The sequence below is a fragment of the Solanum lycopersicum genome, chromosome 10, assembly GCF_036512215.1.
Source record: "Solanum lycopersicum chromosome 10, SLM_r2.1".
Lineage (NCBI taxonomy): Eukaryota > Viridiplantae > Streptophyta > Magnoliopsida > Solanales > Solanaceae > Solanum > Solanum lycopersicum.
Genome location: NC_090809.1, coordinates 1,191,540 through 1,202,882, shown reverse-complemented (window position 1 = coordinate 1,202,882; position 11,343 = coordinate 1,191,540). Strand labels below are relative to the sequence as shown.

The window sequence follows — 11,343 nt, the reverse complement described above, 5'->3', positions numbered from 1 at the left end:
GTCTAAATAAAACTTTGTGTCAAGTTTAAGAGGTCAACAATGAATTAGGCCTTTAATTAATAAAGAAGAAAGAATTTCATCCAAATAAAAATTCACATAGCACAATGTTACATTAAACAAATAAATTCACACAAAATATTTTTCATAAACACATTTATGTATTCTCATTTTAATTTTAATCATCAAACATAAATTAAGTTATAGAGATATTAGGTACAAACTTTCTACATTTTATATTTATTTCACCATAATCTTTATTAAAAAAAGTTACTTCTTCCTCCATTTCAAATTTGTATTTATTTCCATAAAATAACAATAATGCATTTCTTTTATTAGGAAAAAGGAAAAAAAAATTGTTTATAAAGAAAAATTCAAATCAATTTTGTGGTTTCTATTTCCCGACGCAAAACAATCAGCGACCAAACAAGTAGCTGAGCAGAGAGATGGCTGCTCCGGCTGCCGAGGGTCTGGCTGTGACGGCGCTGCGGTCGGTGCTCCACCGTGTCCGTCAGGCTGCTGAAAGGTCCGGTCGCCGTGCTGATGACGTGAGAGTGTTGGCCGTTAGCAAGACGAAGCCTATTTCTCTTATTACCCAAGTGTATGAAGCCGGTCACCGGTGTTTTGGTGAAAATTATGTTCAAGAGATTATCCAGAAGGCTCCTGAGGTATTCATCTGTTTCCCTTTCAGCATTAATAATGTCAATTAAGCTTTAGTTTGTGGTAAATTGTTCCCTAAATAGAGAAGAAAACTGATTCTTTTTGTTTAAAATGTGTATAAACTGAGCTGAATAGATATAGTTTAGTCGAATTAATTTGGGATTGAGGCGTAAATGATACTCTATCCATTCTCTTGAGTGAATTTGATTAATATTAGATCAATTTGATATTTTAAAATTAAAATATAGATATGGAAAAACTAATCTTGTAATGTTAAACCAAAGATATAAAGAATGTACCAGATATTCTTTAATTATGTGGTTTTAAACATTTCACTAGGAAAGTTGAAATTAAAACGTTGTCAAAAAGGTAAAGATGCATTCTTTTCATAAATAGACTAAAAGGAAAGTAAGACAAACAAATTGAAACGGAGGGAGTACTATTTACTATAAGTTGCAATTTTTCTCATGTCAATATGTTGAAAAAATATACTTCAAAATGCTGGTCAAAGTTCACAATTGTTGATTCTCTAGAGCGAGAAAGTGCCATGTAAATTGGGACAATTGGAGTAGTTCGTTTTTGCGGACAGATTTTCCTCATTGTGCAATATTGATTATGTGCTACTGATATACAGCTTCCTGAGGACATAGAATGGCATTATATCGGGCATCTGCAGAGCAATAAAGCGAAGCAACTCTTAAGTACGGGCTCATCTAAGTATTTGTGTGATCTTTTGATTTGTTATTATCCAATTTCCCAAAATTATCCATTAAGTGACATCACTTCTCTCTCTCTCTCTACTCATGTGGTTTTCCAACCAGAAGTTGGAAGTTGTGTGATGATGCAACTGCACAACTAGTGGTTCAGTGGTACTCAACGAAGACTTCAAATTTTTGGATTCTCTTCTTGTTGCAAGCATCTGTTTCTTCAATGGTTTATAGGATCCTATATTTGGTTAATTTGATTCTTTTCCAATTGTGATCTTGGTAAAACACTAGTCTGTTATTTTGTGCTTAGAACCTGTAAAGGTAAGATTGAATTGTCTAATTAGAGTGTAGAAGCCTTTTTGTTTAAATCTAAACAGGGCCAAAATCGTCTCTTGATGCTTAACTTGGTGAATTACAAGCCTGCATATTTTCTCTTAGATGTATTATCTTCAATTCACGTGTACCATTTCAACTAGGAACTTGTTATTTAGTGCCAAGGACCTGAAAGTTGAAGTGTCTAACAAGAACCCACCTCCTTACTCTCAGGAAGCATTTCTACTTGTATGTGTAAATGGGATAAGCATATCATATAAAAGTCGTCTAAAGTTTACCTCTATTATTGCAGCTGCTGTTCCCAATCTAGCCATGGTTCACGGTGTTGATAACCAGAAGGTAAAGACTTTACCTGTTTCTTAATGCTTGATGAGCTTGAGAAGTAGTCTCTATGTTTACAACAACAACTACATACCCAGTGTAATCCCATAAGTAGGTCTGGGTAGGGTAGAATGTGTGCAAACCTTACCCCTACCTCGTGGAAGTAGAGAGGTTGTTTCCGGAAGATCTCGCCTCAAGTGCATCAAGTCAAACACACCTTGAAGCTTTCATAAGTTTGTTTGGTTAGATTATAATCTCCGTAACTGCATATTATTTATTGAATTGAACAAAGTTGATCAAAATCATACAACACTTCTTCTCTACAGCTTGCAAATTATCTTGATCGTGCGGTTTCAAGCATTGGCAGGCAGCCCTTGAAGGTTTTGGTTCAGGTTAATACCAGCGGAGAAGAGTGTGAGTATATTTTCTCCTCATTCATGCTTTCAGATCCTGAGAGAGACTAGTCGGGCTTGACGACAACTCTAGTGATTAGGATCTACAAGCCGTGGAAGCAACCACTGACACTTGCATTAGGGTAGGCAGTCTATATCACACCCCTTGGAGTGTGGCCCTTCCCTGGACTGTACTAGCACAGGCTTCTTTGTGCACCGGGCTTCCCTTTTTAAGCTATTTGGTTGTTGGTATTTTTGGAGCAGTATGGTTTAGGTTATGAAAGGTTTCTAACATTGCTTCAAGTCCTCAAATTACTGGTTAACCTGCAGGTGAAATCTCACCAAATTTGAATCTGAGTTGTTAGATTTTTTTTCCCACTGCTTGTAATGTGTGTTTGATCGAACTGTACAAATGCTTGTTTTTACGACGTTCAAGGCCAAAGGACTCCAATCGTTCTACTTCCGAAGGAACTGACAAATAGGTTAATTTTTTTTAACTATATGCAGCAAAATCTGGTGTTGATCCATCTAATTGCATAGAGCTTGCCAAACATGTCAAGCTGGATTGCCCAAACCTTGAGTTCTCTGGCCTAATGACGATTGGACGGCCTGACTACACTTCAACCCCAGAGAACTTCAAGGTGATATTCTGTAATTGATCCGTAATTTAGTTGTACATGAGTCATGACATATAAGAATTCTTAGCTCTCTCAACTGTTTGAAGATGTCCCACCCTCTACTGATAAAAGATGTGAAGGGAGAACAGTAGTAAATTACTGAAATCAAACATTTTTTCTTGATAAACATGGTGTCCGGGTAAACTTGTGTGCACCTCGACTAATTCCATGAGGTACCTGCTACCTCCCAACCAGCACAGATATTGGGAATCTCTGTCCATCAATGCTTGTACAGATTGGAAGAAATCACCTAGTGTTGAGAACTGACCTTTTCGTCGATGTGAATAGTCACCTTAACAATTTGCTTCGTAGTTATGGGGAGTTTCCTTTCCTTAGTTTGGACCTTTATGTATAATAGAGGGATGTTTTTCTTGTGCGAAGTAGTTCTTTTGGTGAAGCTTGTGCTAAGTATTTTTGTATATGGGATCCTTAAGAAGTTTGTTATCGGATGAATAGTTTTGAGTCATGCATATTATTCGTAGCTTCATGACAATAAAGATTCATATTAACTCGATCAAATTTCCCAATTTCTCCAAATTGCTGATCTCCATTTCTGTTGTTGTGCTAAGTAATTTTAAGAAGTTTGTTATCGAATGAATAGGCTTGAGTGATGCATTTGGGAGCTTCATGATAAAAATGCTCATACTCCATCAAATTTCCCCATTTCTCCAAATTGCTGATCTCCATTCTTTTGTTGTAATGCAATAGACGCTACTGAATTGTAGAACTGAAGTTTGCAAGGTGCTTGGTATGGCGGAGTCTCGATGTGAGTTGTCAATGGGCATGTCTAGTGACTTCGAGCTAGCGGTAAGCTGGTCCTTTCTTACCTTGTTATAAAAATCAGATCTCTTCATCCAGAAAAGTTGATTCTGATTGAGAGAATCTTTTCTGATAAATTTCCTTTGCTAGTTTCATTTTACTGCTGCTTTTGTCATGTGAAAGCAGGTGGACCGTTCATCTCTTGATTGCCCTTAAGTTTAATTAACCTTCATAACTTGCTAATGCAAAAATATACTTTTCCTGAGCGGTTTATATTTCTCGTATTGTGAACCAAAAACAAGTTTCGGAATCAGTTGTGATTGTTTGTGATGGCCATGAAATTTATTTTTTCGCTTTTCTGCCAATGGATTTCCTGATATATATTGTTGCTTATTTGTGTCATCTGTGTTGTTCCTGAAGTAAGCATGGAATTATGAAAAATATGATCTGGTTCTGTTTTGCTCATTTCAAGGATATATAAGCTGCATTTGGAAACTGCTTGTTAAGAGAAGTAGACGTATTATGTGTTGATTCTTTGTCATTATACTGCAGATAGAAATGGGCAGCACCAATGTGAGAATTGGATCAACCATATTTGGACCTAGGGAGTATCCAAAGAAGCAATGAAATCAGTATGAACCTTCATCTCATCGAACCATTCACGAAAGCAATAGGGAGTGATGAGGCCTTTCTGAATTTATGCACAATCAGGGAGAAAAATGAAGCAGCGATGACTAGAGAAGGATGCTATTGCTTCAAATCTTTTATATTTTTAGAACAGGACTAAGTGTCCCTTTACTCTTGCCTTGCCTTGATTCACTTGGTCTTTTCTTTTCAGAAGCTTTGATTCTTTTACCTAATACATAAATTACCATCCTTGATAAAGAGAATTAAGATGGAGAAAAATGAAGATGTCACTGTAGTTACTTCATTTTTTGTCCTTTTATTTATACTTCCTTTTGCCCCACACACATACATAATCACATTATTAGAATTTTTACATGATTTGTAATATCCAGTAACTTATTGCCTTGTTTTATTATGTGTTATGGAGTTGTTTGCTGAATTTTGCATGTAAATTTTTTGCTTCACTTTCTGTATTGAGTAGAAGCTGGTGGATTGTTGTCAAAGTAAATAAATCCACATGTCCATGATTAATATCCTTCACTAGACAATGCATAACATTTATATTAGTGACATGAGTTTTTGACTTTCGGAAACAATCTCTCTACCTCCACGAGATAGGGGTAATTTGTGTATGACTCATTGACTCCCTTTCTTTTGTCTAATGGTTCTCAAGTTCTTAAAGGTGTTTTTGTACCATTTATGTTTTAAAAGTAATTAATGTTGCTCTGTTTTTGTACCATTTATGTTTTAAAAGTAATTCATGACTTTGAGTTAGAAACAAAAAAATGGACCTAACGCCACTCGAGTTGCAAATTCTAATTTTAGCCTTTGGATTCGAGTTATAGTTCTCGCTTATTGATAATGAAATATAGTGGCGGCTCAATGCCTTTAAAAATTGAGGCATGACCAGATGAAGAAACACACATCATATCTCTCTTATTGATAATGAAATATAGTGGCGGCTCAATGCCTTTAAAAATGAGGCAACCGTCTCAGCCCTCCGGCCCCAAATTTGAAGGGCTCATTTTTAATTCTAATAGAATTATTACAAGTATTTTTTGAATAAAAAATAAATTATATTTTGTTATTTTTTTAGTTCGTTTCGAAACATTAAAGAATGTTCATTTTTTTTTTATCAATTTTTAAATTTTAGCTTCCATATGACTTGTTTAAGATTACAAGATTAAAAAGTATTTTGATATATATATAATTTAAGACCATAGAAAAATAAAGCTTTTTCATTAAAGAAAAAATAACTTTGAATTTCAAACATAAAAGCTAGGCCTCCTATTTATATTTGACTTTACGCCACTAATTTGTTTGAGCAGTCACTGATGAAATATGAAATAGGTGTATTAATATGAATGTTATATTTTGATCTGTTCACAATAAATAAATTCAACGGAATTATTTTTGTGATAGGGAATCTCAAATGGGTGAGCTACCTGTTGAGAAGGCGAAAAAAGATTAGAATAAATGGACCTAACGCCACTCGAGTTGCAAATTTAGTTGGAGTTGCAAATTTAGTTGAAAATTCTAATTTTGGCCATTGGATTCGAGTTATAGTTCTCGCTTACTAATTTATTATTATTTTTTAGATAAAATGTATGTACAAAATCTATCCTATCCAAGTGTTATTATTCTTACAATAACCTGTATTTATAAGGTTAATAAACAGAAACAGATAAGATGAACAAAAAATATAAAATACAAGAATTAATCCGACTCCACAGAAAGGTTATGGATTAATTTCTCCCAAGATAAAACGGATTAAACCTAGCCATTTTCAGCAACGAACGACGACGCGAGGGGCATCTTCTTCTTAGCTCTTTTAAGAAGTAATGAAAGTGTTTCCTTCTATAAGGACAACAATTTCCATTTCTTTTGCCGATATGGGAAAAATGACTTTTCATTTGCAGTTTGCAAATGACTTTTCATTTTTCCTACAAAGTAGTTTCCTCACTTTTCATATTCTCTCTTTTATTTTCCCATTCATACTTGCTAAAACCCAACAACAAGTGTCAGTGAACATATTTATTTATATAGCTTATCATTCCTTATTCAAAACTTAAAATTTTTTATTAATTGAAATTGTCTTTTCAATTTCATTTTGTTCCAAAACACAATATTATATCTATAGTAGTATAGAGGAACGTTATTCTTCTTACTTGTGCTATTTTACATCGAGCACCCATGTGAATTATAGAAAAAACTTGCTTCGCACTATGTTTATTTTAGTCAACGATTGCGGTAAAATTAAATCTTCTCTAATACGAAAATGGGACGAACATATATAAATAGATTTTTTTGATCTGACACGAATTCTCAAAGGTATTTGTACACTGAGTCTTTTTCTACAGGAGGGCAAACCAAATGTAGGTATACTACATTGAGTGGCAAAAGAAACATTAAAGTTTTTCTTTGCACAAATCTACTTCAAATGTTACTTTTACACATCATTACAACAAAAGGTGTTCTGCTTCTGCTTCTCACTTGGGACTGAATGCCTGAAAAATATAAGTAGAAACAACTTCAGTAACTCGAATTATCGTCAAATTGTGTCATATAAATTGAAACAGACGGAGTGAATGATTATCAGTGTACCAAGCCCAGATTTTTTCAAAAAGAATGAGCTATTAGTTAACAAAAACAGTGTAAAAATATAGTTTCTCCATATAAGTCTAAAACAACAACAATTTCTCTGGTTTGAGTTTTCTTTCAAACCAAACAAACAACACATACTACCTCGTCTCAATTTGTCTGTTTAGTTTTAACTTGACACATAATTTAAAACATTAAAAAAGACTTTCGGTGAGCAAATAGGTTATCAAAAGGAACGTAAGACAATTAAACCGAAACAGAAGGAGTACTAAAATGAGGTTGTACTTACAGCAAAAATAGTGGCATGACCAGGATCAGCTAGGTGAGCAAATAGGTTATCAATAGGGCCTGTTCCAGTGTAAATGTGTTGGAACCATGCACCCATAACGGCTAACATAGCAAGTCTACCGTTCTTAATCTCCTTTGTCCTCAACTCCTTTATCTTTGCAGGTGAACCCGAACCCCAACCCAAGGGATCAAACCATAAACCTCCTGGATAACCAACATCTGTCCCCGTGAGCTTGTTGTTAGGGAAGATTGGATCCGTGTTAACGCATCCAGGCTTGATGATATCTGCCCATCTTCTTCCCTCAGCCCAACCAATAAGTACCAATTCAACGATGAAGAGAGTCGTTGTGTCCGTGAAATATTCTTGTTCACCAGCAGTGTACCATGAAGGTGTGTTAAGTATTCCAATTTTTGTGAGTAATTCTGGAATGAAAATTCCTGCAGCTCCCAACATTGCCCATCTGCAGTGTACAAGTTCTGCCTGTTGGTTCCATCTCAAGCTCTCTGGATCAGATGCTGTACTCAAATGATATAATATCAACAAAATGGTTATTAGTTAGTGATATACATATATACATATGTATGAATACTACGTCAAACATGAAACTTGTGATTAATAGTAAAACAAGGATTTGCTCGTTGAGACTTAATTCGATCTTCACATAATTCTAGAGATATTTTCTTACGGAATTAGAATTTCACTATGTATATTGTATGAATACTGCATCGGTTAAAGAATGACAAAAAGGCCCACATGTGGACTCCATTTAATGTTTGGACAATCCTCCTCGCTTTGAGTTAGCTTTTGGATGTGAGTTATGCCTAAGACCTAATTTAACATGGTATCAGCGTGGTGTCCGACTCACCGGATGTTGGGAACCTCAATATCAAAATTGTCCACGCACCAGATGCTAAGCACGGACGTGAGGTGGGGTGTAAAAAGAATGACAAAAGTTCAATATCGATGGTTAATGAGATCGTGGACTACTTGTGAGTTAGGCCTAAGACCTAATTTAACAGCATCAAACATGAAACTTGTGTTTGGTAGTAAAAAAAAGGATTCGCTCGTTGAGACCTAATTAGATCTTCATAGGGTACTAGCGATATTTTCTTACAAAGTTAGAACTTTCAAACTCCTTTCATTTCAATTTGTTTGTCCAGTCGTCGTTTGGAAAGAAGTTTTAAAAAGTAAAAAAAAAAACTTTCTATTCATGGTCCGAAACTAGAATTATGTTGAATGTATTAAAATACTCTTTAATCTTGTTAATCTTGACATGAGAAATTAAAAAGATGTCAAAGAAACATTCTTTTCTTTTTTAAAAAAAATTGATTCAACAGACAAAGTTAAACTAATAAATTGAAATAGAACGAGTAAATGAATATATACCTAGACCAAGAGGATCGAAACCGAAGTCTCCGGGAAGGCTGCAAGGCGATGAAGCAAAATAAACATTAACATTGAGTTCAGCAATATGAATAATGACAACATTTCACAAAGAAAAAGGAAAATAATTAGTAGTTTATATGTGTTTTACTAATAAATAGTCGATGGTAGTTCACGTATAAAATTGAACAAGTATATATATGTGGTCCATATACACGTAGGAGACCACGTAAAATACTCATTGTCACGTAAGACATGTGTGTCTACCTACTTGATCAACTTTATACAAATTTAAGTGTCATACTCAAAGTTAAATGATATATTTATATATTATACCAAAGAAACGAACAAATCTACTAATTCAGATATGAAACTCGAAAAATCAAAATTAGATCATAAATTACCTGCCATCAAGCCATGGAGGTGGGGTGCTGCCAGGGAACCAGAGGGGTCTGTCAGGGTCTGCAGCAACGCACACTGTAGTTGCACTTCGTGCTGTAGGTGTAGTACTGTATTTGCTTACTCTCAATCTTCTTCCTCCAAGGAATGAAGCTTTTGTTGTTCCTACAATTGATCCATTTCTCCTCGAACTGCAACAAACTATTTCAAATTATTTATCGTATTTTTTATACTCAGACTCAATTTATATGATAATGTTTAATGGAAAATGGTCCGAAAACTATTTTAACTTTTGGTCGAAATTGTTGTTACAATATCAAATTTTATGAAGGATCTTTTACCCTGACTATTTAATAGGTATTTTTAAGGCATATATGTGTCAATGTGGACACATTACTATTTATAATTATGTAATATTTTATATGTCCACATGGACATATATATATCTTTAAAATACATTATTAAATAGTGCAGGGTAAAAGGTCTTTTCCAAAGTAAGATATCGTTACAATAATTTTGATTAAAATTCGAATATACTTTAGACCTTTTTCCTTTTCTTGTAATAACTTTTCAAAAAAATACTAGTTAACTATTTGTATAACTATAGATCATATCATATCATTAAAAGTAAGAACAAAATTTAAAAGGCAAGATATTTTCATAGTAGAATAATGATATCGCCTGTTGATTACATTTTTTTTAAACTATTTAAACATTATTGATATTTAAGCTATAATATCTCTAAATTAAATATGCTTAATATATGTATCATCTCCGTTAATGAGTATATAATTCTCAAAGTCATGCTAGAATATCAACAAAAATGATTTAATTAGAAAATTAAATAGACGCCTAAGAATAATTAAGTTATTAATTGTCTTCCTTTAGTTTAAACTTCTAAAAGTAGTAAATAATTTGAGATAATTATTTTTATTAATAAATATAAGTAAAATGAGATAAAAGTAGTATACATGCTAAACTTATTTAAAGACATAGTGATCGTGACATAATTACATGAATTCAACGATGATCACTTATACTTCGATGATACTACGTATATAGTTTTATCGTTGATGATTAGTGATATGAAAATCGAAAAGAACTTGCCTTGGAGAAGAAAAAGCAACAGCAGCAATGGTGGATGAAGCACAAGCTGAGGCCATGTCGGCAAATTCTTCACTCTTGTGTTTGTGATTATGAGAGATACCAAGGACAATGAGATTTTGTGGTATTTTATTATGAGAATTGGCTTATCTTGATGGATAGAAGAGTCAATATGTGATTGGCTACTTAAATTGCCATGTGGCAACCACAATCCAATATTGTGGTTCTTATACCCCCTCTATCACACTCATCATGTCCCCATTCTAATAGTGGTTGGAATTTAAGTACTTCTCGATTCGATTCGGTAAAATTTGTGTATATTTATTTTTTTCGAATCATTTTATGAGATCATAATGAATTTGTTGTTTTTTGTTAACAAAGTAAATATTTATTTTTCCTTATTCACTTGTTTTTTTCATGCTTCATTCTTCAACTCTTCATTTGGTTATTCATCGATGTCGAAGTTAGAATTTATTAAAAAATTTCAAAATATTAAAAATATTTTACATAATTTTAATCATATCATGTTCAAATGAACTCCCTTAGACAGACGGACGCGGGGGTTGGGGGTGGGGGGTCATTTGAACTTCGTCTATTGAATCCTTTGGCAAGTATATATTTAAACTGAAACTTTTGAACTAATTCCAATCGAGATTTCAAGCTTGTGCTTCACATTTTCAACTATGAGCTTCAATATTAAGTCATATAGAACTCTTCAAATCATCAACGGAAGTTATTCCCAATTCAATAATATAGATTCAAAAAATAGTAAGGAAGTTCGTCGATTTTAATGAAATTTTGATATTCTTCAAATTTAAATATTGTAGTTATAAACTCAGTCAAATCCAATATCGATGTGTGTCTATAGGTGTTAAAAGAATATGAAAAATTTGAACTTAAGTGTATTGAATCGATTTATATCATTTTCTCAATGAAATTGTGAATTTTATGTATATGTATAACAATTCCGAACAATTGAGACGAAACTGAATAATCTTACATGTATGTCAATTTATTTTACATATTAACAACATGTTAAATCCCTTTATTTTAATATATAAAACAATTTTTTAAATATATGTGTTAATTTTTTT

General features: G+C 33.4%; 2 protein-coding genes across 2 annotated transcripts; one reads left to right on the top strand and one right to left on the bottom strand.

Moving 5' to 3' along the window:
• Nucleotides 1-339: 339 nt before the first annotated feature.
• LOC101263166 (uncharacterized) lies at nt 340-4,925 on the top strand. Its single transcript, XM_004248286.5, has 7 exons — nt 340-665; nt 1,292-1,358; nt 1,990-2,036; nt 2,345-2,432; nt 2,918-3,051; nt 3,796-3,894; nt 4,399-4,925. Exons 1-7 carry the CDS (start codon nt 444-446, stop codon nt 4,471-4,473), a joined length of 732 nt encoding a protein of 243 aa, XP_004248334.1. The 5' UTR covers nt 340-443; the 3' UTR covers nt 4,474-4,925.
• Nucleotides 4,926-6,765: 1,840 nt separating this feature from the next.
• CAB7 (chlorophyll a-b binding protein 7, chloroplastic-like) lies at nt 6,766-10,350 on the bottom strand. The gene is made up of 5 exons (NM_001309247.1): nt 10,253-10,350; nt 9,151-9,336; nt 8,750-8,787; nt 7,364-7,878; nt 6,766-6,980 (listed from the first exon to the last, which is right to left on the bottom strand). The coding sequence occupies exons 1-5, from the start codon at nt 10,306-10,308 to the stop codon at nt 6,963-6,965; spliced, it is 813 nt and encodes a 270-aa protein (NP_001296176.1). The 5' UTR covers nt 10,309-10,350; the 3' UTR covers nt 6,766-6,962.
• Nucleotides 10,351-11,343: the final 993 nt, after the last annotated feature.

Excerpts from the sequence above, each read along its gene's own strand:
- LOC101263166 (XM_004248286.5), top strand. The coding sequence starts at position 444 with ATGGCTGCTCCGGCTGCCGAGGGTCTGGCTGTGACGGCGCTGCGGTCG. Across the intron at positions 3,052-3,795 it reads CAACCCCAGAGAACTTCAAG|ACGCTACTGAATTGTAGAAC; the intron begins GTGATATTCTGT and ends GTAATGCAATAG. Across the intron at positions 3,895-4,398 it reads CTAGTGACTTCGAGCTAGCG|ATAGAAATGGGCAGCACCAA; the intron begins GTAAGCTGGTCC and ends ATTATACTGCAG.
- CAB7 (NM_001309247.1), bottom strand. The coding sequence starts at position 10,308 with ATGGCCTCAGCTTGTGCTTCATCCACCATTGCTGCTGTTGCTTTTTCT. Across the intron at positions 8,788-9,150 it reads CCTCCATGGCTTGATGGCAG|CCTTCCCGGAGACTTCGGTT; the intron begins GTAATTTATGAT and ends ATCGCCTTGCAG. Across the intron at positions 7,879-8,749 it reads TTTCGATCCTCTTGGTCTAG|CATCTGATCCAGAGAGCTTG; the intron begins GTATATATTCAT and ends ATTTGAGTACAG.